At 49.6% G+C, this 24617-nt stretch overlaps 1 protein-coding gene and 1 non-coding gene across 3 annotated transcripts; both read right to left on the bottom strand.

Annotated features, from left to right (window-relative positions):
• Positions 1-696: 696 nt before the first annotated feature.
• On the bottom strand, positions 697-7345 carry LOC100085134 (NXPE family member 4-like). 2 transcript variants are annotated; one of them, XM_007663888.3, is made up of 5 exons: positions 7234-7345; positions 2922-3616; positions 2354-2415; positions 1568-1798; positions 697-1286 (listed from the first exon to the last, which is right to left on the bottom strand). In XM_007663888.3, exons 1-5 carry the CDS (start codon positions 7327-7329, stop codon positions 751-753), a joined length of 1620 nt encoding a protein of 539 aa, XP_007662078.2. In that variant the 5' UTR covers positions 7330-7345; the 3' UTR covers positions 697-750. The 2 variants fall into 2 exon arrangements, with proteins under 2 accessions (XP_007662078.2, XP_028930452.2); XM_029074619.2 differs by lacking the exon at positions 7234-7345 and adding an exon at positions 7035-7226.
• A 14180-nt stretch (positions 7346-21525) lies between these two features.
• Positions 21526-21663, bottom strand: LOC114815295. Its single transcript, XR_003763059.1, has one exon. It is a non-coding gene; the product is annotated as a small nucleolar RNA SNORA7 (small nucleolar RNA).
• Positions 21664-24617: the final 2954 nt, after the last annotated feature.

The following is a 24617-nucleotide window of genomic DNA, read 5'->3' as shown; positions in this document are numbered from 1 at the left end:
ATTAATTATGGTATTTGTTAAGCACTTACTTTGTACGGAGCACTGTTCTAAGCATTGGGGTAGATACAAGGTAATCAGGTGGTCCCTCCTAGGTCTCAAAGTCTTCATCCCCATCTTACAGAGGGAGAACTGAAACACGGAGAAGTGAAGTGACTTTCCTAAGGTCACACAGCAGACAAGTGGCGGAGCCAGCATTAGAACCCACGTCCTCTGACTCTCAAGCCCCTGGCCTTGCCACTAAGCCATAGTCCCTGTCCCAGTGGCCCCTGACAGACTGCAGCCCCCTGAGCTTTTGGCCACAGGGGTGAGAATAATAATAATAATAATGTTGGTATTTGTTAAGCGCTTACTATGTGCAGAGCACTGTTCTAAGTGCTGGGGTAGACACAGGGGAATCAGGTTGTTCCACGTGGGGCTCACAGTCTTAATGCCCATTTTACAGATGAGGTAACTGAGGCACAGAGAAGTGAAGTGAATTGCCCACAGTCACACAGCTGACAAGTGGCAGAGCCGGGATTCGAACCCATGATCTCTGACTCCAAAGCCCGTGCTCTTTCCACTGAGCCACGGAAGCCCCAGGCCAAAGGGCTTGGAGCACTTGTGGTGGCATTGATGCCTGCAGTGGTGGCCAGTGGCCATCTCCCTGGGCAACTGAGGGAGACAATAGAGGATATTTGGAAAAATGGTATGCAGCTGGATGGTCTGCCCCAAGCTGGGATTTCTTTTCCTATGTTTTAATGTGCCAAACCATTAGCAAATGTAGTTTAGGAACATGTTAATCTGGTTCCCAACCACGTGTTCGGGAGGGTGAACATCGTTTGTGCCAAATGCCACAGTCATGTCCCAGGCATCGATGACCCCCACAGGGACATCCCTGAAAATGTCCATCATGGCGAGGTACTGCATGTAGCCATGAAAGTGGCCGAATCTCTCTGGCTCTGCCAACATTTCCCTGATGTTTTCGGTCTTAAGGATGACTTTGGTGTCCGGGCTCCTGAGGAGCAGGCGCCGGACGGCTTCACGGATGTTGATGGCCCTGCGGATGAATATGTCGATGGGGAAGGGTCGGAAGTGTTGGCCGAGGGTGACCACAACCACCGTGTTTCTCTCGCCTGCTATCCCGTCAATGACCTGGTCCAGATACGTGTTGACTTTGGCCGAATAGTTAGCTGACCCGATCAAGGGATAGCCGTGTCTTTGCCAATGAACTTGGATCTTTCTTCTCAGGTTCACAGCGAGCAGAGGCTGGAGCTTTCCAATCCCTTGGAGACTCACAGACTTCAGTGCTGATGACAGACACCACCGGGAAAACAAGTAACAAAACTGTCACCTTACAGTCAGAGATCCAACTCTCCCAACTCCCCTCACCCCTATTTCCCCAACAGCAGTGGGAAATATCAAACGCTCCGTTCCCTCCGGAAAGCAAAGTCATTCTCTGTTCCTGGAGTAACAGTGCTAAGAGTTTGGGGTTTAAAGGCCTGAAAACACCCCCATCTTTTTTTTATTATCCTGGAGAAAGACAAAGCCCAGGGTGAGGAGCAAGGACAGAACTCAGAGGGAAACTCACTGGGGACATGTTTCACCAAGTATTCCATCCACTGGCGGAGTGTGGAATCTCCGAGGAGGTAGATGAGTTTCCCCTCCAAACAGGCATTGATCCGGTCCAGGGTCTGGAACTGTGACATGTGGCAGAAAACCGGAGTCCACCTGTCTTGCCAGGCGAATCCACTGGGGAATGGGAAGCGCTGCCCGATCCTGCATTTCTCTCGTGGGGCCGTAATTTGGTTTGCTGAAGGACCTAAGTGGCACAGATTCAGATATCCTAACCCCACCTCCCCCTTGTCTTAACCATCACCTCTCCACCTGTCCACCCAGGGGGTCTCTACCCTAGAGCGTGGTGAGGGGGGAGGGAGGAGGCCTGCTCAGTGGAGGCAGCTCCGTGAGTATGGTGTTCTCACTGCCATAGTCTGCGGGGCCAGGTGAATTCTCCACTGGGAGAGAGTCTTAGAGAAATTCCAACAAACTGCTGAGGTTCTCTATGGGAAGAGATGATAAGATGGACAGCTGGAGACCCAGTGGCCAGCAGTACATCATTTAAGAGTTATGAAGTGCTGGTCACTCTCCAGATGAATCTTAGGCTCTGTGGCGGCCACCCGAAAAAAGGCTCAGATAGGATTCAGCCCGTTGGCGCCCAGAGCCACGGCGAACTCTATTCCAAATAACTTCCTGTTCTGGGCCAAAGGGTCGCCCGGCCCCCAGGTCGGGAGAGAGGCGGCCAGGAGTTCTGTCAGATCGGCATATACCGGCCTCAAGTCCCGATCGCCCCCACCCCAGGAGCTGGGGGAAAACTTACTCTTACACTGCAACACCTCAATGACTCCAAACTTTTTCTCAATGGCACGATTCATGTTGGCCCTTCAACAGACAGAAATGTCAATGGACCACCTGCCAGCTCACATGCCACATCTAATGGGTGCTGCAGGTTAGACACCATAGACACACCTGGAGCAGCCACAGAGGGATGGAACTCCTTGGGCGCTGGGTCAGTTGACCCCTTTGTGTTGGATTTCTTTAATCTCTGGCCAGGGAGAGTACTGGGAGGGAGGCTGAGGTCAGTGGCTGGAGCTCTCTGAGGAGGGTAGAGTGTAGGTGAAGGAGAGGGGGTCTAGCTGGAGATGAGGGCACTGAAAGTGAAGGTGGGCAGGGGTCTTGGGCACAGCACTGGGTGCTTCAGGACTACCCAGACCTCATGAGGTTTCCAAATCCCTTCTGAGGCCACACTGGGGCCGCTTCACTATGGAGAAGAAATGGAGCCCCAGACCCTCAGCCACGAAAAGCACTGGGTAACAGAAGTTCTGGGTCCACATCATGTCTAACTGTGGCCCTGACAGGCCGGTAAGGATGTGGAAAGCTTCACTTACAAGACCAAGAGGCTGCTTTCCTGGGGACTGAGATAAGACACCGGTTTATTCTTGGACTTCAAGTGGGTCAGGGCACCACATGGCACGTGCGGTGGCTTCACACAGTAGAATGCCTGCTGCTCGCGCCGATCCAGGTACTGACAAGACTCAGCCCCTGAGTCGAGGGCGAAGCCACATTCGGTGTTGACGTATGACGATCCGTTGAGGAAACTGCCTGTGAAGATGACCTTATCGTAGCCTCTTTTCCTGGCTCTCCACAGTGCGGATGTCCCTTCGCTGGGGTGGACGAGCAACAGGGACACGGAGACTCGGCCCTTCCAAAACAGCGTGAAGGAGACCAGGTAGGTGCCGTTGTGGAAGTCTTCCACCCTTCCCGAGGCTCCCGCCTTCTGGTGTGGGGTGGAGATCCTGGCTCTCAGGAAATCGCCGCCGTACTCCTTCGGGTGTCCCCAGTGGTCCCGGGCCTCCACGTGGATCTCGAGCTGCTCTCCGACGCAGAATGTGTCTCGAGGGTGAAGGAGGGTGGCCACACTGTGCTGTGCGCTGGTAGTGGCTTTCATCTGTGTGAACGGGCGGTCAGGCGCCAGCTGGTCCAGCTTACCGATGATTTCCTCGATTTCCCGATCGACTTCAGAGAGCGTCACGGTTGGCTTGACTGTGGTTGGGCACGGAGACTCGCTGGGGTATCGATATGGCTGAAAACAAAGAAGAAGAGCATGATCTTCCAGAGACCCCATCATTGCCACCTTTTGTTGTTGTCCTTTGTCTCCAGGTTATCTATCCACAATGGCATCTATCCACCAGAATATCTAACCCCAAGGACATTTATCCACCAGGGCATCTCTCCACTTGAGTATTTACCCACCAGGGTGTATGAGAAACAGAATGGCGCAATGGATAGAGCACAGGCCTGGAAGTCAGAAGGTCATGGGTTTTAATTCCGGCTCTGCCACATGTCTGCTGTGTGACCTTGGACAAATCACTTCACTCCTCTGGGCCTCAGTTCTCTCATCTGTAAAATGGAGATTGAGACTGTAAGTCCCATGTGGGACAGGAACTGTGTCCAACCTGATTTGCTTGTATCCACCCCAGGGCTTAGAACAGTGCTTGGCACATAGTAAGTACTTAAATAGCACAATCATTATTATTATTATATATCCACCAGGGCCAATATTGACCAGGGCATCCATTCACCAACTATCGATCAGGGCACATATCAACCAGGGCATCTATCACTCATTCATTCATTTATTCAAATGTATTTATTGAGCACTAAATGTGTGCAGAGCACTGTACTAAGCACTTGGGTGAGAACAATACAACAATAAACAGACACTTTCCCTTCCCGCAACAAGCTTACAGTCTAGAGGCAGGGAGACAGAAATCAATACACGTGAATAAAATAACAGATATGTGTGTAAGTGCTGTGGAGGTGGGAGCAGGGAAGAGCAAAGGGAGCAAGTTAGGGCAACGCAGATGGGAGTGAGAGAAGAGGAAAGCTGAAGCTTTGTCTAGGAAGGCCTCTTGGAGGAGATATGCCTTCAATAAGGCTTTGAAGCGGAGGAGAGTGGCTGTCGGATTTGAGGAAGGAAGGAGTCCAGGCCAGAGGCAAGGCATAGGCTAGGTGTCGATGGTGAGATAGGAGAGATGGAGAAACAGTGAGAAGGTTAGCACTAGAGGAGCGAAGTGGGTGGGCTGGGCTGTAGGCGTAGAGAAATAAGGTGAGGTAGGAGGAGGCAAGGTCAGGTCCTTCTGACTCCCTATCCATAAGGGCATTTACCCACCATGGCCCATATCCACCAGGGCAACTATCGACCAAGGAATCTATCCACCAGAGAATCTATGGGCCAGAGCGTTCTTCCACCAGAGTATCGACCAGGGCACATACCCACCAGTACATTTATCCACCACAGTATCTCTCCACCAGGGTATCTACCCACCAGGGCCTCTATCCACCACAGATTCTATTCTTTCATTCATTCAGTCAGTCATTCATTCAATCAATCCTATTTATTGAGCACCTACTGTGTGCAGAGCACTGTACTAAACATTTAGGAGGATACGATACAACAATAAACAGACACATTCCTGCCCACAATGAGTTTAAGATTATCTATCCTCTTTGGCACGTATCCACCAGGGCATCTATCCTCCAGGAAGCTCAAGGTAAAAACTACCCACCATTACGGTTTTTCCCAAGGACCAATCACGGATAAAATTTATTTCATTTTCAACTCTAAACTGGTTAGTTATAGGATTGAGAAGCAACGTGGCCTAGTGGAAACGGTCTGGGCCTTGAAGTCAGAGGACGTGGATTCTAATCTTGACTCTGACACCTGCTGCGCACCCTTGGTCAACTCATTTAATTTCTCTTTGACTCAGTTTCATCAGTAAAATGGGGATTAAACCTTATTCCCTCCTCTTTAGAGTGTGAGTCCCATGTATGACAGGGACTGTGACTGACCTAATTAATTTGAACTACCTCAGCACTTGGAATAATGCTTGACACAGAGTGAACACCCAACAGATACCACATTATGACTATCATTATTATTATTCATGGGATTTACAAAGTATTAACTATGTACAAGGCACTGGGCTAAGCAGCGGGGTAGATTCAAAGAAGCAGCGTGACATAGTGGATAGAGCATGGGCCTGGGAGGTCATGGGTTCTAATCCTGGCTTCACCACTTGCCTGCTGTGTGACCTTGGGCAAATCACTTCACTTTTCTGTGCTTCAGTTACCTCATCTATAAAATGGGGATTGAGAGTGTGAGCCCCACATGGAGCAGGGACTGTGTCCAACTCGATTTGCTTGTATCCACCCCAATGTTTAATACACTGCCTGGCACACGTAGTAAGCACTTAGCAAATACCATCATTATCATTATTGTTATTACAACATAATGAGATCAGACACTGACCCTCTCCCACGCAGGTAGAGAGAGCAGGAATCAAAACCCGAGTAATAGATGAGACCTGAGAGGTTAAGTGACTTGCCCAAGATCATAAAGCAGGCTGGTAAAGCTGGTATCCATCACTGTCTAAGCACAGGCTTCTGGGATAAATCCTTAGGAAACTCCTGATCTGCCAGGTGAAAGTTTTTCCTCAGTCTTTCCCTAGAACTACGGGGCAAACCTAAGCAGAAAGGGCTCAGAGAGGTTAAGTGACTCCCCCAAGGTCACACAGTAGGCCAGTGGCAGAGTTGGGATCAGAACCCAGGTACCTACTTAATCCCAGTTCTGTGCTCTCTCACCTAGGCCAAACTGCCTCACAGTACAGCTGCAGGGGCTCTTGAGGGGGTTTACACCTCAGGCACTGTGGGAGCTACACAAATTTATTCTACCCGGCCCAAATGCAGCTGTCTCAGATCGGTTCCGTCTGGAACTGGGGCTGAGACCTGGAATTTCACTGGAGCTGCTCAAGACCCCAGAATCCAGGGACCCTGAAACAGCTGCTCCAGTTGTCCCAGCAAAATTCTGTCCCAGCTTCCTAGATCAAACTGCGTCCTTAATTCAGCATCGTTTAAAACCTCCACTGCCCCTAAAAGGCTTTCCTGCACAAAGAAATAGTCTCAGATGAACTCCTCAACACTGAACTAGAAAATAATGTCAACAGTGCTGAACTTGGATTTCAGAATTTGGTTTGACATTGCAAGCTGACAAATATTACAGTTTACTGATATTCTTGCCAAATGGGGTTTAGTGGAATATATTTCTTAAGACAATATTGGCTATCATAACATTACAGTTTCACTTTTAAGTAGCTGAAGATCTCATCTCTCTCTCTCTCTATATATATATATTTATATATATATCTGTATAAGTGAAAAGGAGAGAGAGGAAAGAGAGAAGGAGAGAGGAGAGGGTTGAGAGAGAGAGAGGGAGAGGGATGAGAGAGAGAGAGAACTTCCTATGTTGTAGAAAATGACAGTACAGACCATTAAATCTAAGATCTGATCCTGCTTTACGGGCAAACGATGAAAATAATCTCTCACGGTAAACCCTTTTCTGGGTTGTTTTTTTTTGTCTCTCTGCAGTGCCCAGCCTGGGGCTGTTTAGCACTGCGACACAACGAGAGTTACATTTTGAACCCTGCCTTTTGGATACATACCTCAATCCCGAGACCGTGGCTACCAGGGCCAAGGAGGTCTGGTCCCCAATCCCAAGCACTCATCCCTGAGGCAGCCGGGGGCACCGCCACCTCCAGAGTCAATACCTCTCGGGAAGACTGTGAGAGAACCAGCCCCACATCCCGGCCCCCTGGGAAGTCCCTGCTCTGAAAGAAAAGTGGAGAAGAGCCCATCGATTACCTTTGCTGATTTGGTAGAAAAATTATAAACCACAGAAATAACAAACACACATAAAAGCACCAACAGCATTTTCCGAGTTTCCAGTTTGGGAAACATGATGGATGTCTTGCTGGAGACAAACACAAGGGAGTAAAGGACAATGTCCACCCACTGGACTTTCATCCATCTGTAAACACCCCCACCATTTCACTCTGACATAACTGTCCTGCTCTTCCAAAGAGAAGAAAGAATTTTACATATGCATCACCCCTCTAGACTGTAAGCTCACTGTGGGCAGGGAACGTGTCTCCCAACTCTTTTGTATTGGGTAGGGATTGTCTCTATTTGTTGCTGAATTGTACTTTCCAAGCATTCAATACAGTGCTGTGCACACAGTAAGCGCTCAATAAATGCAATTGAATGAATGAATGTTGTAATAATAATGTTGGTATTTGTTAAGTGCTTACTATGTGCAGAGCACTGTTCTAAGCACTGGAGTAGACACAGGAGAATCAGGTTGTCCCACGTGGGGCTCACAGTCTTAATCCCATTTTACAGATGAGGTAACTGAGTCACAGAGAAGTTAAGTGACTTGCCCAAAGTCACACAGCTGACAAGGGGCAGAGCCGGGATTCGAACCCATGACCTCTGACTCCAAAGCCCGGGCTCTTTCCACTGAGCCACGCAGCTTCTCTCCCCAAGCACTCAGTACAGTGCTCTGCACACAGTAAGTGCTTAATAAGTAACAGTGATGATGATGATATGATGATGATGATGATAATGGAAATGTCCCAAATGCAGAAATAAAGCAGGTTTCTCTGGGATCTGAATATTCATCTGTAGTTCTATTACTGTTGTTGGAAGCCAACACAATGCTGAGAGAAATACTGTGGCCAAATCACTTGTCAGCTGTGTGACTTTGGGCAAGTCACTTAACTTCTCTGTGCCTCTGTTACCTCATCTATAAAATGGTGATTAAGACTGTGAGCCCAAGTGGGACAACTTGAAAACCTTGTATCTTTCCCAGTGCTTAGAACAGTGCTTGGCACACAGTAAGTGCTTAACAAATAACATCATTATTAAGTGGAAAGAGCAAGGTGCTGGGAGTCAGGAGGATCTGGGTTCTAATCCTGGCTCCTCCATTTGCCTGCTGAGTGACCTTGGGCAAGTCACTTCACTTCTCTGGGCCTTATCTACCTCATCTGTAAAATAGGGGTTGAGACTGGGAGCCCCATGTGGGACAGGGACTGTGTCCTACTTAATTAACCGCGCTTAGAACAGTTCTTGGGACATAGTATCACTTAACAAGTACCATAATTATCATTATTATTATTATTACATATTATCACTACTACTAGCATCCCTAGAGTTGCAGGAGTAAATCTGACCCCTGGGACCAGTTGCCTGCAAATCCAGTTTGGACACAACGTGGCCTTGTAGAAAGAGCCTGGGAGTCAGAAGGTCATAGGTTCTAATCCCAGTTCCACTTCTTGTTTGCTGCGTGGCCTTGGGCAAGTCACTTCACTTATCTGTGCCTCAGTTACCTCATCTGTAAAATAGGGATTGAGACTGTGAGCCCCACATGAGACAGGTTCTGTGTCCAATTTGATTTGTTTGTATCCACCTCAGGGATTAGTACAGTGCCTGGCATATAGTAAGTGCTTAATAAATATCATCATTGTTATCATCCCCCTGGCCATCCCCACTTCCTATCCCTTGCTGGACCACCAGTGGTATGATTAGATCAAACCTACTCTTGAAAAGCAAAGGGCTCTCCCAGATCATCCTTAGAACTTCAGGAAGCAAACAGCAAGCCAAACTTCCCCACCATGCTCCCTCCCACCCTGCCACCCTCTGACCATCGGGCAACTGATAGGTGACAGGTCAATAACAGTAATAATAATAATAATATTGGTATTTGTTAAGCACTTACTATGTGCCAAGCACTGTTTTAAGCTCTGAGGTAGATACAAGGTAATCAGAATGTCCCACTTAGGGCTCACAGTCTTCATCCCCATTTTCCAGATGAGGTAACTGAGGCACAGGGAAGTTAAGTGACTTGTCCAAGGTCACACAGGTGACAAGCGGTGGAGCTGGGATTAGAACCCACAACCTCTGACTCCCAAGCCCATGCTCGTTCCACTAAGCCATGCTGTTTCTCTAAAATGCGTTCAGTAAAATGTGAGAATAGGAAGTGATCCAACAAGTTTGTTGCCCCATGGTGCACCTTGAAGGGCCACCTGTATGAAAGTTCTTGATGGGGTGGAGGTAAGCAGAGCCTTTGATCTCTTCCTCTTGGACAGTCCACCGCCCACTCCCAGTGAATTGATGGTGAATGGGAGTAGGTGAAGGGGGACAAAAGGAAGAAATCTTTTTGCTCACAAAAGGAGTTAGCTGAGGGAATTCAAGACCACGGGAACTCAGTAAGCAGAATCTATCAAGGGATCGAGAAGCATTACCAAAGGCATGAATAATACTCTGTGTCCTCTCAGGGGGAGAGGTTGATGGATACCACAGATGATCAACACATCGGGTCTTCAACTGTTCTCCTGGACTATTGTCGGAGACAGAAGTGAGGATGGTTGGAAAAGGAGTATAGAGCTGATGGTCTGCCCCAGGCTGGGATTTCTTTTCATATGCTTTTATGTGCCGATTCACTAGCAAATGTAGTTTAGGAACATATTAATCTGGTTCCCAACCACACATTCTGGAGAGTGAACATCATTCGTGCCAGATGTCACAGACAGGTTGCAGGCATCGATGACCCCCACATAGACGTCCCGGAAAACGTCCATCATGGCGAGGTACTGCACGAAGCTGTGAAAGTGGCTGAATCTCTCCGGCTCTGCCAAAATCTCCCTGGTGTTTTCAGTCTTGGGATAACTTTGGTGTCTGGGCTCCTGAAGAGTGGGCTCCGGATGGTTCCGCGGACACTGATGGCCCCGTGGATGAAGAGGTCGATGGAGAACGGTCGAAGCTGCTGGCCCAGAGTGAAGACGACTGCTGTGCGTTTGTCTCCTGCTACTTTGTCAATTTCACGGGTGACATATTCCCCCTCTTTCACTTCATGCATTTTTTGGGTCATAAATGGTTCTCCGTGCCTCTTCCACTGAATCTGAATATGTCTCTCTGGGTCCAAAAGTACGTGCTTCTTGCGCTTTCCATTTGCATGATGATCAAAAGCTTTTAGGGCAGGTGGGAAAAAACAAATATTTGAAATGAAAGGATGATCTACAGCACTTTTAAGAGATGGACACAATTGGATTTTTTAAAACCCCAAAAACCTGTTTAGGAAGACTCACTAGGGTAGAGCCGGAATAATTCTCTCCTGCCGGGAGAAGAGGGGGACTAGCCCATTAGGATTAAAATGTGACAAATTTTTTTATTGGGAGATGCAAGAAGGAAGCCGCAGTTCAATGTCTGTTTTGCAAGTTAAAGGAAATTATTTCTTTGTGATAAAAAGAGCAAAACCCGCTAGAATTGAACAGAGCAACCATGGACTAGTGGAAAGAGAACGCAACTGAGAGTCAAAGGGCCCGGGTTCAAGTCCCAGCTCTGCAACTGGCCTGCTATGTAACATTGCCAAGTTCCTTAACCTCTCTAAGCCTCAGTTTCCTCATCTGGGAAATGGGGATAAAATAGATTGTGTGGGATAATAACTGTGTCCGACGTTTTAACACTGTATCTACCCCAGTGTGAAACTCACTGTGAAGATTTAATCAACATCATTATTAACAATAGAACAAAAGACTTAGAAGAAGCTCCTCTTAGAAAACCCCAAGACAATTCCAACTTGACCTTAGCACTGAGTAGACGTTAGGGATGTACTGGTCACGAATATCTGGAAGTAGTGGAGCTACCGATGAAGCGTGGATCCTCCCGTGAGGTATATCGGTTTTCCCATCAGGCAGTCTTGGATCCTATTAAACTGGGACAGTATGCAAAGTGCCGGCCTCCGCTCATTTTCCATGATGAAGCCACCGGGTTAGGGGGAGCTCATTCCAGCCCGGCCTTTCTCCATCACCATTTCACTCCCTGAAAAGAAAGACAATCTGGCAGAGAGCATCTGCCTGGGCTTCCCTGTCCACGAAGCCTCGGCTCAGGCAGAAATGGGTTCACTCCCTGGCCAGGGAGTGGGCTGAAGTGGATCATGAAGGCCCCCTGCCCCCTGCAACCTCCAGTATCAGTCCATGCTGCCTCTCAAGGGTGATGCAGGTTATGCGAGCCCTTCTGTCCCCACCCCCACTTTCTCCAGTAGCCCATTCCTAACAGGTCTTAGAGCACAGAACTGCAACTTTCCACTGGCCTAGTGCGAGCACTCCATGGGCACTGGACCCTCCCCATCCTCCACAGAGGATGCTCACTGACACGACTCTGAATGTTGACCGAGCCAAGCGATTCTGGGCTGGGAACACCCATTTTAAACTTTCAGTGGAGAGAAATATGTGTCCCATAATATCAGAAGGGTCTCAGTGAAGGCAATGCATGCACTTTCTCACTGCTAAATTTCCACCAATCCCTTCCTGTTCACCACCCAGGGCGGTTTCCTCTCAGGCCACGTTAAGGGTTCGGCTCGAGCACCTAACAGGGCCGGCCTAAGGGACAGAGGGGACTCTTGGGGCCATGATTTATATCAGGAAAGGTAAGTTCCAACAGTACCCACTGTGAGACTAATAATAATACTAATGATCGTATTTGTTAAGCGCTTACTATGTGCCAAGCACTGTTCTAATCTCCAGGGTAGATTCAAGCTAATGAGGTTGGACACAGACCCTGCCCCACATAGGCTCACAGTTTTAATTCCCATATTAGAGAGAAAGGAACTGAGGCCCAGGGAAGTGAAGTGACTTGTCCAAGGTCACGAGCAGACATGGAATGGAGCCAGGATTAGAATCCAGGTCCTCAGGCCCGTGTTTTATCCCCTAGGCTATGCTACTTTCCCAATCGTTCCCTGATAGTGAACTTAGTGAGCCACCCAAAAACTTCCACATTTATTAAGCATCCACTGTATGGCAAAGCATCATGCTAAGCACTAAGATAGATACAGGATTATCAGATGGGACTACATCCTCATTCCATCTCGAGCTCACAGTGTAAGTGGTGAGTAGCAATAGAGCAACCCCTACAGATCCTCAGAATGCTTCAAAATTAAACATGGTATTTTTTAAGCACTTACTATGTGCCAGGCACTATAATATGCAGTGGGGTAGATACAAGCTTATCTGGATGGTCACAATCCATGTCCCACGTGGGGCTCACAGTCTTAAATCCCATTTTACAGATGAGGTATCTGAAGCACAGAGAAGTTACCTGACTTGCCAAAGGTCACACAGCAGACAAATGGAGGAGCCAGGATTAGAACCCAGGTCCCTCTGACTCCCAGGCCCATGCTCTATCCACTAGCCCATGCCCCTTCTCATTTAGAGCATAAACTCCCCATGGGTAGGAAATTCAAATCGTGACTCTGTTGTATGTTTAGCGCAGTGCACCGCACTCAGTAGGAGCTCAGTAAATCTTACTTCTACTCCCACTAAATTCACTAGATTTTTCCTCAGTGGGTGGTCAGGCCCTGAAGCTCTGGGATCCCCATTTTCCTCTCTTCAGTTCCCTATGCTTCCCTCCCTTCCCTCCCGAGAGCCTGTTGGCAGGTGGACAGAGGAATGAAATGACATGGAGCTCTGGCGGGGAGCAGTAGTAAGATCCAAAATCTGATCCTGCTTTCCCAGCAAACAATGAAAAGAATCACTCACGGTGAACCGTGAGTGAACCATTTTCTGGGGAGTTTCCTGTCTCTCCGCACGTATTACAAGGCACAGCCCAAGGCTGTCAGTACTGCAACACTATTAAAGTACAGAATGTGCCCTTTGGATACATACCCCGATCCTGAGAACATATCTACGTGAATATATCCGAAATTTATTTATTCACATTAACGTCTACTCCCCCTCTAGACTCTAAGCCCATTGTGGGCAGGGAACGTTGTGTCTACCCGCTTTGTTGTACTCTTCCAAGCGCTTAGAACAGCGCTCTGCACACGGTAAGCGCTCAGTAATACCACTGTTAGATTGACTGGTACCAGGAACAGTGGGGTTTGGCCCCAATCCCCAGCACTGATTGGGGTCACCACCACCCCCAGAAACAACACCTCCGAGGGAGACTGTAGGAGAATCAGCACCACATTCCTGCCCCCTGGGAAATCCCTGCTCCGAAAGAAAAGCAGAGAAGAGCTCATTGATTACCTTTGCTGATTCAGTTGAAAAAAATATAAACCACACAAACAACAAACACACACACACGAGCACCAACAGCATTTTCTGAGTTTCCAGATTCGGAAACATGATGGATGTCCTGGAGGAGACGAACACAAGGGAGTAAGACACAGTCGACTGGTTCCACTTTCATCTCTGTTTATAACCACCCCCCACACTTCTCCCTACCCTGATGTAACGGTCTTTCTCTAGCAAAGAACACAAAGAGCCTTACAGATCCTCCCACGAGAACGGGGTTTCATGTTAGAGGCTAGATAGATTGGCCATCAGAATTGTTCAGAGTCTTAGCACAGGCCTTGCATTTGGAAACTTTGTTAATAAAGCTCGGGTATCTTGTTCCTGACCCCTTTGGCTCCGGTCATGGGAAACGTGGTAAGTGTCCACATTCTGGGGAAGCAGAATGGATAGAGTAGATAGAGTGTGGGCCTGGGAGTCAGAAGACCTGGGTTCTAATCCTGGCTCCACCACTTCTCTGTTATGTGGCTTTGGGCAAATCACTTCACCGATCGGGGCCTCAGTTCCCTCATCTGCAAAATGGGGATTAAGACTGTCAGCCCCAGGTGGGACAGGAACTGCGCCTAACCCTATTGGCTTGTATCTACCCCCGTGCTTAGTACAGTGTCTGGCACACAGTAAACACTTAGTAAATACCACAATCATTGTTATTATTATTAATTACAATAATAATATTAGGCCTTCTGTCCCATTGGATTGTAATCCTTTACAGGGCAGAGATAGTGCCTCGTGCTTCTAGTGCACTCTCCTAGGTACTTAGCACAGGGCTCTGCACACAGTAGATGCTCAATAAATACCAATGATGATGATGATGATGATGATGAGAATGATGGAATGTTCACAGCTTGTCTGAACTGATGGCAGTTGAGTTTATGCCATCAACCCGAGTTACCTGTGAGGAGAAAACTACGTTAGCACAGGTGCTCTTGAGTGGGGAGTAGGACCGAATTTACATTACAGGGTTCCTGTGAGGTGGTATTTGAGGCTTAAGTTGAATGTGTTTGCTCTCCTGCATCAGGCCACTCGCAGGCAGAAAGGCCTGATGAGGTTTATCTGTGGAAGTTCCGATACCGGTCCGGAGATGCCGCCTACGACAGCCTGGATCTTCCCCTCCCCGAACCTTTGGGCTCTGTCGTCATCTTGTGGTCCCCAGCTTCCCAGACCCCTCCAGAAGTGTCTGCTGCCTGGGACACCTAGATTTCTCCGGGATATGGCTGCCGCCTTCCCCTAATGCAGTTACACAGGAACCTCTGCTCCGTTCCTCTCTGCTCTGGGCTTAGAGCTATGTTCTGAGGAGTTCCTGGATCACCCCCATCCCACCAAAAGTGAGGTCACAGCTTCGGTGGCTGGGGAGAACTCAGGATCCCCAACACCCAGGCTTCCCCCACGACACATCACAAAAGAGGAGAAAGGTGTTTGTTTCACTGGAGCTGTGGTAGTCACAAGAGGTGGAACTTGCATTGTCGAATTTAAGCTGAACTTTTAGATCTAAACTCTACTGCCTCAGGCTGTTGGCAATCACAAAAAGTCTGATTCGGTTCAGTGGGCTAAAATTAACGGGCAGGGAATGTGTCTACCGACTCCGTTATATTGTACTCTGTCGAGAGCTTAGAACAGTGCTCTGCACACAGTAAATGCTCAATAAATAACATTGATTTGATGGATTGATTGATTCTTTTTATGTTTGATCTGTTCCTTCTTCAGTAGCTGAAGAAAGCAGGGATCTTGGCACTGTGTCCGACTTGTTTATCTTATACCTACTCCAGCATTTAGTACAGTGCTCTACCCCTAGTAAGTGCTGAACAAATAACACAATTATTATTATTACTATCATTATTTCTGATCGGGGAGAATTATGCAGCCTGTGAGTTTGAATTTTATTTATTCGCGCTGATGTCCATTTACTTAAATTGATATCTGTCTCCCTCCTCCAGACTGTGAGCTCATTGTGGGCAGGAATTGTCTCTCTTTATTGCTGTTTTGTTTTTTTCTGAGCGCTTAGTACAGTGCTCTGCACACAGTAAGCATTCAATAGATACCATTGAATGAATGAATGACTCCTTGTAGCCTCCCAAAGTCTTCCCTGGCTTGGTTCTGTTCTTTCCATTCAGACTCCACCAGTCCCTCCAGACACACTTAAAAAATATTTGTCTGGCCTCAGTCTGGGAGCCAGTGGAGCAGGGTTCTAGTTCCAGCTCAACCCTTGGGATATTGGGTGGCCAGTAGCAAGCCTCAGGGCCTCAGTTTCCTCATCCGTAAACTCGGGATAATAAGATCAGCCTCTACCTAGAAGGAGATGGTGAGGCCCACAAAAGACAGTGATCTAATTCCCCACTGAGTATTCTTTCCCAGAGCTTAGTACCATAAGCTGCACACAGTAAGTCCTTAGTTAACATTACTGCTACTGCTAAAGGTCGGGCAGACAGAATGAGGTAAGGCAGATGAAAGTGCTTTGGAAACATTAAAATGTATGGCAACTCAAGATGTTGTTGTTGTTATTGTTGCTGTCATTATAGCACGTGTTTGTGGAGTTTTACCTCTATACTCATTGGACTTTATATTTGTGCCTCTGGGCCTGTCCAACTTCCTCTACCGAGGGAGTCAGTCCTTTCAAGGCAGACACTTAGTTTCCTCCCCCTACCTGTCCTCAGGGTCGGTATTGTGTGTGTATGGGGGGGGTGTGTGTGTTTGTGTGTGTCCTGTCTCCCCCAACTGGCTATCAGTCCCTGGAGGGCTGGGACCCAATGTCCAGTACGGTGTGATGGTGTGTGTGTGTGTGTGTGTGTGTGTGTGTGTGTCCGGTGACCCCTATCAGACACCCAACTACTCTTCCACTGACCCTTCTGTTCTCTTCCCCCCCACCCTTCTCCTCTCCCTCCCCTCCTCTCCCTTCCCAGCCGGGGGCCGGAACCTATGACCCCTGGACCTCAGCTGATTTCCCGCCTGTCCGGGTCGGTCAGCTGGACAGAGGGCAGTGACCGGCGCCAGCTGGCCGGTCTCTCCCTCTCCCCCACGCCTGCCCTCAAAGCCCCGGCCTCGACCTGCAGGTGATCTGGCTCTGTGGATGGAGCTTCTGCAGCCCCTGGGGGTCAAGACTGTGGGACACGTGGCAGGGTGGACAGGTGCACAGTGCCCAGAGCAGGCCCCGGGCGAGCGGTTGTGCATGTGAGTGTGTGGGTGGAGGTGAGGGGGATTCGGATGTGGGGTGCACGTCGCACGGTGGGCTGGGCCCCACGGTGGGTGGGGGGTGCACAGTGCTTAACATTCAGCAGAGGACAAATAAGGGAAAATTAAAAGGCCGGGTTTTAGCAGGAGATGATTGGTTTCCATTCCCCGTAATTACCAGTGCTTGGGGAACCTGCCCTCGTAAACTCCTCCACCCTTAGAGTTCCCTTTTAATGCCTTTTTAATGAAGTGGCTGTTGGGAGGGAGGAGGGAAGGAGGAAGGAAGGAGAGGAGCGAACTCACCCTCCTCATGGAGGAGCCGGGATTGCAGTGACCCCTGCTGTCTTCCCTTAGCAAAGCCCCTTCCGAAATAATAATAATTGCGGCATTTTTTAAGTGCTCACTAGGTCCCGAGCACTGTGCTGGGGCAGATGCAAGAAAATCATCATCATCATCAACATCATCAATGGGATTCCTTGAGCGCTTACTACTTGCGGAACACGTCAGGGAGGGAACAGTACAGGTGGGACGGGATCCCTGTTTCCCACGACGGTCACAGTCTAAAGGGATGAGAGAACAGGAATTGAATCCCCATTTTGCAGATGAGGGAACTGAGGGACAGAGAAGTCTGTGGCTTGCCCAAGGTCATGTAGCAGGCAAGTGGAAAGAGTCTGGATTAGAACCCAGGTCCCCTGACTCCCTGGCCCAGGCTCTTTCCACTAGATCATGTTGCATTTCTTAAACCCACAAGTTCTCCAGAATCAAGGCTGTATGGGGTTTAGCCCCTCTCCAACTCCCCGAGAAGTCATGCGCCTCATCACCTTGGCTACTAGGTCACAAGATTTCAATCAATCAAACATTGGCATGCACTGAGCACTTATTGTGTGCAAGGTAATCCATAGTACAACGCAAAGCCCTTGGGAGACTACCGCCCTGCTCCCTGGTCTTCCCTGAGCTCCAGGCCCCGCAGAGATGATGGTGATGATGATGATAGTATTTGTTAAGCGCTCGCTATGCACCAAGCAATGTTCTAAGCTCTGGCTCTAGACATCTCTCAAGATTCTCCAGGCCTTCAGCCTTGGGAAGCCTCAGGGGTCGGGACCCAGAGCTGTCTCCCCACTATCCCCTCACTCCGGCCTCCACCTTCTGGGCTGGAGAGAGGAACTCCAGGTTTGTCCCTGCGGATTCCCTGCCTTCTCCGCCCCTCCCCGCCAAAAAACTCACTCTTCCAGACTCCCCAATGGACTCTTCTTGCCCCTCAGCCAGCTCTCCTCATCCTCCTCAGACTCTCCTTGCCCCATTATCAGCTCCTCCAACTACCTCACAAGCTCTCTTCCTGCCCCTCCAGCTTTCCCGTTCCCCATAGACTCTTCTTGTTCCACCACAGGCTCTCCCTGCTTCCTGAGACTCTCCAGGCTTCCCACTCAGCTCATCCTGCCCTGCCACAGGTTCTCTCTGCCTCCTATCGGTTCTCCTTTCTTTGCTACAGGCTTTCCCTGCTCCTCCAGACTCTCACAGCATTCTCCATCCCACCATGGACCCTCTCTGGCTACCACAGGCTCTCCTTGCCCCCTCATCAGTTCTCCCTACTCCCCCACCGATCCTTCCATGCCCCTCTCAGTCACCAAAGCAGAACTCTCCAGAAGCAGGTGATGCCTGCCGGTTTCCCCGGGGCTCAACCTGGGGCACTCAGACCCTCTGCTCCTCCCCCAGCGCTTCCCAGTATCGGTGACCTTTGTCCTGGGGTCTTCTAGGTTGGAGTGAGCTTTGTTGGGTGGTGAGGTCCTGCCTCTGAGGCAGGGGCATGGATGAGAAGACCTCAATGAACTGCAGTTGAGGGGGTTGTTTGATCCTTGGGTGGGTCGATGGGCTCTCATTCCTCTGTCACCTGTGGCGCTGACCTGTTGACCAGTTGGCTAGCTTCTTGGCTAGGTGACCAAAGTTTCTTAGTGGCAGGTGGAAATAACTCAGAAAATAATAATAATTAAAAAAATGACTGTGATAGTTGTTAAGAGCTTACTGTATGTCAAGCACGCTTCTAAGTGCTGGGGCAGATACAAGATAATCAGATCAGATGCTAAGCCTACCCCCATGGGGCTCACAGTCTAAATAGGAAGGAGAATAGGAAGGAAAATCCTCATTTAACAGATGGAGAAACTGAGGTACAGAGAAGTTAAGTGACTTGCCATAGTCTCACAGCAGACAACTGGTGAGCAGGGATTAAAACCTAGGTCTTCTGACTCCCAGGCCCATACTCTTTCCATTATTTGTCTGCTCGCTCTCCCCAGTCCCCTTCCTTCCATATAAACTACCTACAGAAATGGTCCTTCTTGTTCCCAGATTTGGTCTTTGAGAGGGATCGAAAGCTTCTAGAAAATTTACTCAGGAAATCTGAGTCCCAGCACCCCTGGGGCTGTGAGGGTTCAACTAGTCCAGCCCCCTGCCTCCACCTGGGGCCAAGGGGCATCTGTCCCTTCTAGAAGTCCAGGGACCAGAGTGCCTAGGTACTTCCCTCAATCTTCGGTTTCAGTAGCCAATTCCCACTGAGAGCCAGAGAGAGATGGGACCGCTCATCCCCGCTCACCTCTCAAAGACTCTGCCTGCCTGACCTGCCCTTCTCATCTGGCAACTGTTTCTTTCTGCAGAACCGACCCTGCTGGGAGAGGGAAGGGAGAGGAGGAGAAGGGAGAGGAGGGGGGAGAAGGGAGATGAAGGGGAGGAGGGGGAGAAAGAGGAGACACATTCGTGGCAGTCCAAAGGGGGAGCTCCAGGATTAGAAAAAACTCTGGGGTCGTGAGGGAGAAGGCGGGGGGGGGGGGGGGGGGGGGGGGGGGGGGGGGGGGAGAAAGAGAGAGAGGCAGGGAAAGAGAAAGGAGAAAGAGAGCAGAATGAGAGAAGCAAGAAGAAAGAGGTGAGAAGGGAGAGAGAAGGCAGGAAGGGAGAGAGTGGATAGAGTGAAGAGTGTGAGGTGGGAAGGGAGAGAGAGAGAGAGGAGAGAGAGGTGGGAAGGGGGAGAGGAGGGAGAGGTGAGAAGGGAGAGAGAAGGGAGAGGCAGGGAGCTCTAGAGAGGAAAGAAAGAGAGGAAGGAAGGGAGAGAGAGAAGAGAAAAGTGGGAAGGGTTATAGAGAAGAGTGAGGCAGGAAGGGAGAGAGAGGAGAAAGAAGAGAGAGAATCAGGAAGAACGAGGATTGAGAGGTGGGAAGGGAGTGGGAGAGGAGAGAGAAAGAGGAGAGAGATGTGGGAAAAGAGTGAAGAGAGAGAGGAGAGAGAAGGGGGAAGGGAGAAAGGGAGTGAGAAAGAGTGGAGAGAGAGATGAGAGAGATGGGGAGGGAGAGAGAAGGAGAAGGAGGAAAGAGGTGAGAAGGGAGAGAGAGGAGAGAGAGATGGGGAGGGAGAGAGAAGGGAGAAAGAGGAAAGGTGAGAAGGGAGAGGGAGAGAAGAGAGTAATGGGGAGGGAGAGAGAAGGGAGAAGGAGGAGAGAGGTGAGAAGGGAAAGAGAGGGAGAAAAAGAATAGAGGGACAGAGGGAGAGACGGAGAGGTAGAGGGGGGAGGGGGAAGAGGGAGGGAGGGAGAAGGAGGGAGAGATAGACAGGTAGAGACCCACATCAGGCTCAGAGACGGAGAGGTCCAGAGACACTTCCTCAGCACCACAAGTGTACAAGGAACATAAGCTGGTGCCTCTGGCTCTTTAGGTGGAAAAAGTCCTTTGTGGACCCGGGCTTGACGGGCACCCGTTTCCCACTGCCTTTTCCATTTCTGGCTGCTGAGCGGCAGGAAATTGCAGCCAGTGCGACTAGCATGGGAAGGGTGAGACAGACACGGCCCTGCGGCTCCCGGCTCTGGCTCCGGGGGTGCTGAGCCAATTTAGGGTGGGGGCGGGGGATGCTCTTGCTCAGAACCAGTCCCCCAATGGAAGCGAGGAGATGGCGTCACTCCCGGTCTGTGCTAGCAGCTCTGGCAGGCCTCAGCCTACAAATGAAAAGGGTTGCTCTTGCTCCCAGCCCCCGGGCTGCCAGGCGTGTTGGATGTGAGGAAAAGCCTCCTAATAACCTCCTATTTGTTAAGCACTTTACTACGTGCCAAACACTGTACTAAGCACCGGGGTAAATACAAGATCATCAGGCCCCACGATGCGCTCACAGTCTAAGTCGGTGGGAATACGGGGTTTGAATGCCCATTTTAAAGATGAGGAAGCCGAGGCACAGAGAAGTGAAGTGATTTCCCCAAGGTCACACAGCAGACAAGAGGCAAAGCCCGGATTAGATGCCAGGTTCTCTGACTCCCAGACCCCGGGGTCTTTCCACTAGGCTCTGCTGCTTCTTACGCTTGCAAATAGCTTACCAGCCCACATCCACCTTATCAATCTGTCCTCTCCCAGGGTCGGAAATGAATTCTCCTGGATCTTTGGCTGGCCCCCAGGGCCATCGGAGTAGGACCACCTTGGGGGGAGTGGAGGGGCAGTGGGCTGCTTCCTCAAGTCTTCACGTTGTCTGGGGTCTTCCCCTTCTCTAAGCAAAAGGGACCCCCAAGTGTGTGTGTGTGTTGGGGGGGAGGGGAGGAGAGGAAGAGAAGAATTTCAATAAATATGACTGACTTTGTTGAGTGATGATTAGCAAGAAGGGCAGATGGCCCATTTGTTGTTGCTGTCTTATGCTGTCGAGTCGTGTCCAACCCATAGCGACGTCATGGACACATCTCTCCCAGAATGCCCCACCTCCATCTGCAATTGTTCTGGTAATGTATCTACAGAGTTTTCTTGGTAAAAATACGGAAGCGGTTTACCACTGTCTCCTTCTGCACAGTAAACTTGAATCTCTGCCCTCGACTCTCCCATGCCGCTGTTGCCGGCACGGGTGAGTTTTGACTTGTAGCAGATTGCCTGCCACTCACTAGCCACTGCCCAAGCTAGGAATAGAATAGATAGACCTCTGCTTGATTCTCCCTCCCATAGTCGAGACTGGGAGAGTACTGGAAACTCTCCAGGTGTAACCCTGAGAGGTGGACTCATTTGTACCGTGGAGAATAGAGGGGGCTAGAGTGGGGGGAGGGCGACTCTGCTCCCGAACCTCGGTAAATCTCATAGGAGGATGTATGTGTGCGAGTGTGTGTGTGCCTGCCTGTGTATGATTGTATGTGTTTGTGTGTGTGTATGTGCATGTGTCTGTCTTCACGTTTGCGCATAATTGGGTGTGTTTGTGCAACATGGCATAGTGGGAGTCAGAAGGTCATGGGTTCTAATCCCGTATCTACCACTTATCTTCTCTGTGACCTTGAAGTTACTTTACTTCTCTGGGCCTCAGTTACCTCATCTGTAAAATGGGAAATGAGAAAAATGCGAATAGAGACTGTGAGCCCCACATGGGACAGGGACTGGGTCCAACATAATAGTAATAATAATAATAATACTGGTATTTGTTAAGCTCTTACTATGTGCCAAGCACTCTTCTAAGTGCTGGGGTAGATACAAGGTAGTCAGGTTGTCCCACCTGGGGCTCACAGTTTTCATCCCCATTTTCCAGATGAGATAACTGAGGCACAAAGCAGCTAGTGACTTGCCCAAAGTCACACTGCTGATTAGTGGCAGAGCTGGGATTAGAACCCACGACCTCTGACTGCCAAGCCCGTGCTCTTTCCACTAAACCACGATTTCCTTTATCCATCCCAGAGCTTAGTACAGTGCCAGGCACACAGGAAGCACTTAACAAATACCAGGATTATCATTATTGTTATTATTACTATTGTGTGTGAATGTGTACAAACATATAAATCCAACCACACAGTTCACAGATGCCTGCACATGGCCATATTTCCCTTCACAAAAGGACCCAAGCAAAAACACGCATCTGCGGAACCACCCGCTTAAGCAGTTTGACACAGATACAGACACATAGGATCACACAGAACCACTCACGCAGGTGTAATGGATACGGGTATCCACCCCTACACACACAAGGTGCATAGACACATGCACCCTCAGAATTATACTCACTTGAGCAACACACACACAGACACATAAATGCACACACAAACATCACCAGGGTTGTGATGACCTTCCTCGGGCAGCTATGTCTGGCCAAGCCTGCCCGGTGGCTGCCTAGAACCCAGCTCTGCCAAAGACACTGATGGGGAAACAGTAGCCTGGAGGTCAGTCCAGTTAGCGACTAGTGTTCCCAGGCTCCTGGCCCTGCTTGGGCAGCAGCCACTGGCTCAGAGTGGGACTTCTTTAATGGTATTTGTTAAGCACTTATTACGTACCAGGTAAAATAGATTCTAAAAGCTGGGGTAGATATAAGCTAATCAGGTCGGACACAGCCCATGTCCCACATGGACCTTACAGACTTACTCCTCATTTTACAGATGAGGAAATTGAGGTGCAGAGAAGTGGAGGACTTACCCCAGGTCACACAGCAAAGAAGTATTGGAGTTGGAATTAGGACCCAGGTCCTTCTGACTCCCAGGCTCTATCCACTACACTACGCTGTTTGGGATGAAGCCACTTGGTCTCCAGTCCTGGGAAGTGGAGTCGTGTAACCGAAGGGGAGGGTTGGGCCCAGGGAATGGGCCTACACTGCAGCAAGAGAGACTTGGGTTAGACATGAAGAAGAACTTTCAGAGCAGCGTGGCGCAGTGGAAAGAGTACGGACTTTGGAGTCAGGGCTCATGAGTTCGAATCCCAGCTCTGCCACTTGTCAGCTGTGTGACTGTGGGCAAGTCACTTAACTTCTCTGTGACTCAGTTCCCTCATCTGTAAAATGGGGATGAAGACTGTGAGCCCCACGTGGGACAACCTGATTCCCCTGTGTCTACCCCAGAGCTTAGAACAGTGCTCTGCACATAGTAAGCGCTTAACAAATACCAACATTATTATTATTATTATTAAGACAAGCCACAGGGAGCAGGGGATGAGGGGAGGGAACGGACTTGGGTCCAGGAGGCAGAGAACATGTCCCCAGGGGAAAATCCCTGCAAATGTGGTTGGGTGGGGCCAGGACTCTGCTCAATTCCCTTCCCCCGCCCACTCCCCAATTTCCTTCCACCCCTCTGCTCAATTTCCTTCCACCCCAGTGCTTAATTTCTTTCTGCCTCCCTATCCAATTTCATTCCACCCCTCTGTCCAATTTCTTTTTGCCTCATTGGCTGATTTTCTTCCACCCCTCCACCCAATTTCCTTCCTCCTTAATGCCCACTTTCCTTCTGGCCGAGTCACATGTTGGTATAAGGGACCAATGGATGTGATTTGTTTTGGCACATGTCTGTCTTGGGCCACTCTGGAACACGGTAATTGGGACCTGGGATCCGGCCACGGGCCACAACTTGCTGAGGGAAGAAGACTGTGAGCTGAGAGGTGACATCTGGATTCCAGGCCCCAAAACCCTGAGGACACTCTGACCCCAGTATCCTGGGGATGTCCTGATCCCAACACCCTGGGGCCGGTTTGTTCCCCAAAATAATAATAACTGTATCATTTGTTAACCGCTTACTGTGTGCCAGGCATTCATTCATTCATTCAATAGTATTTATTGAGCGCTTACTATGTGCAGAGCACTGTACTAAGCGCTTGGAATGAACAAGTCGGCAACAGACACTGTGGTAAGCGCTGGGGTGGATACAAGCAAATCAGGTTGGACACAGTCCCGGTCCCACATGGGGCTCGCAGTCTTAAACCCCGCTTTAGGGTTGAAGTAACTGAGGCCCAGAGAAGTAAAGTGACTTGCCCAAGGTCACATAGCAAACAAGTGGCAGAGCCGGAATTAGATCCCAGGTCCTTCTGACTTCCAGGCCTGTTCTCTATCCATTAGACCACACTGCTTCTCACAGAGCCAACACCCTGGGGACAACCTGACCCCAATACCCTGGGGAACAAACTGAGAACAAATAATGGTATTTGTTAAGCACTTACTTTGTGTCAAGCACTGTTCTAACTGTTCTAACCCCAACACCCGGGGAGCAACCTG

This window comes from Ornithorhynchus anatinus, chromosome 11, assembly GCF_004115215.2.
Source record: "Ornithorhynchus anatinus isolate Pmale09 chromosome 11, mOrnAna1.pri.v4, whole genome shotgun sequence".
Taxonomy (NCBI): domain Eukaryota; kingdom Metazoa; phylum Chordata; class Mammalia; order Monotremata; family Ornithorhynchidae; genus Ornithorhynchus; species Ornithorhynchus anatinus.
The sequence above is the reverse complement of the archived record's forward strand: the minus strand, read 5'-3'. Positions and strand labels throughout refer to the sequence as shown.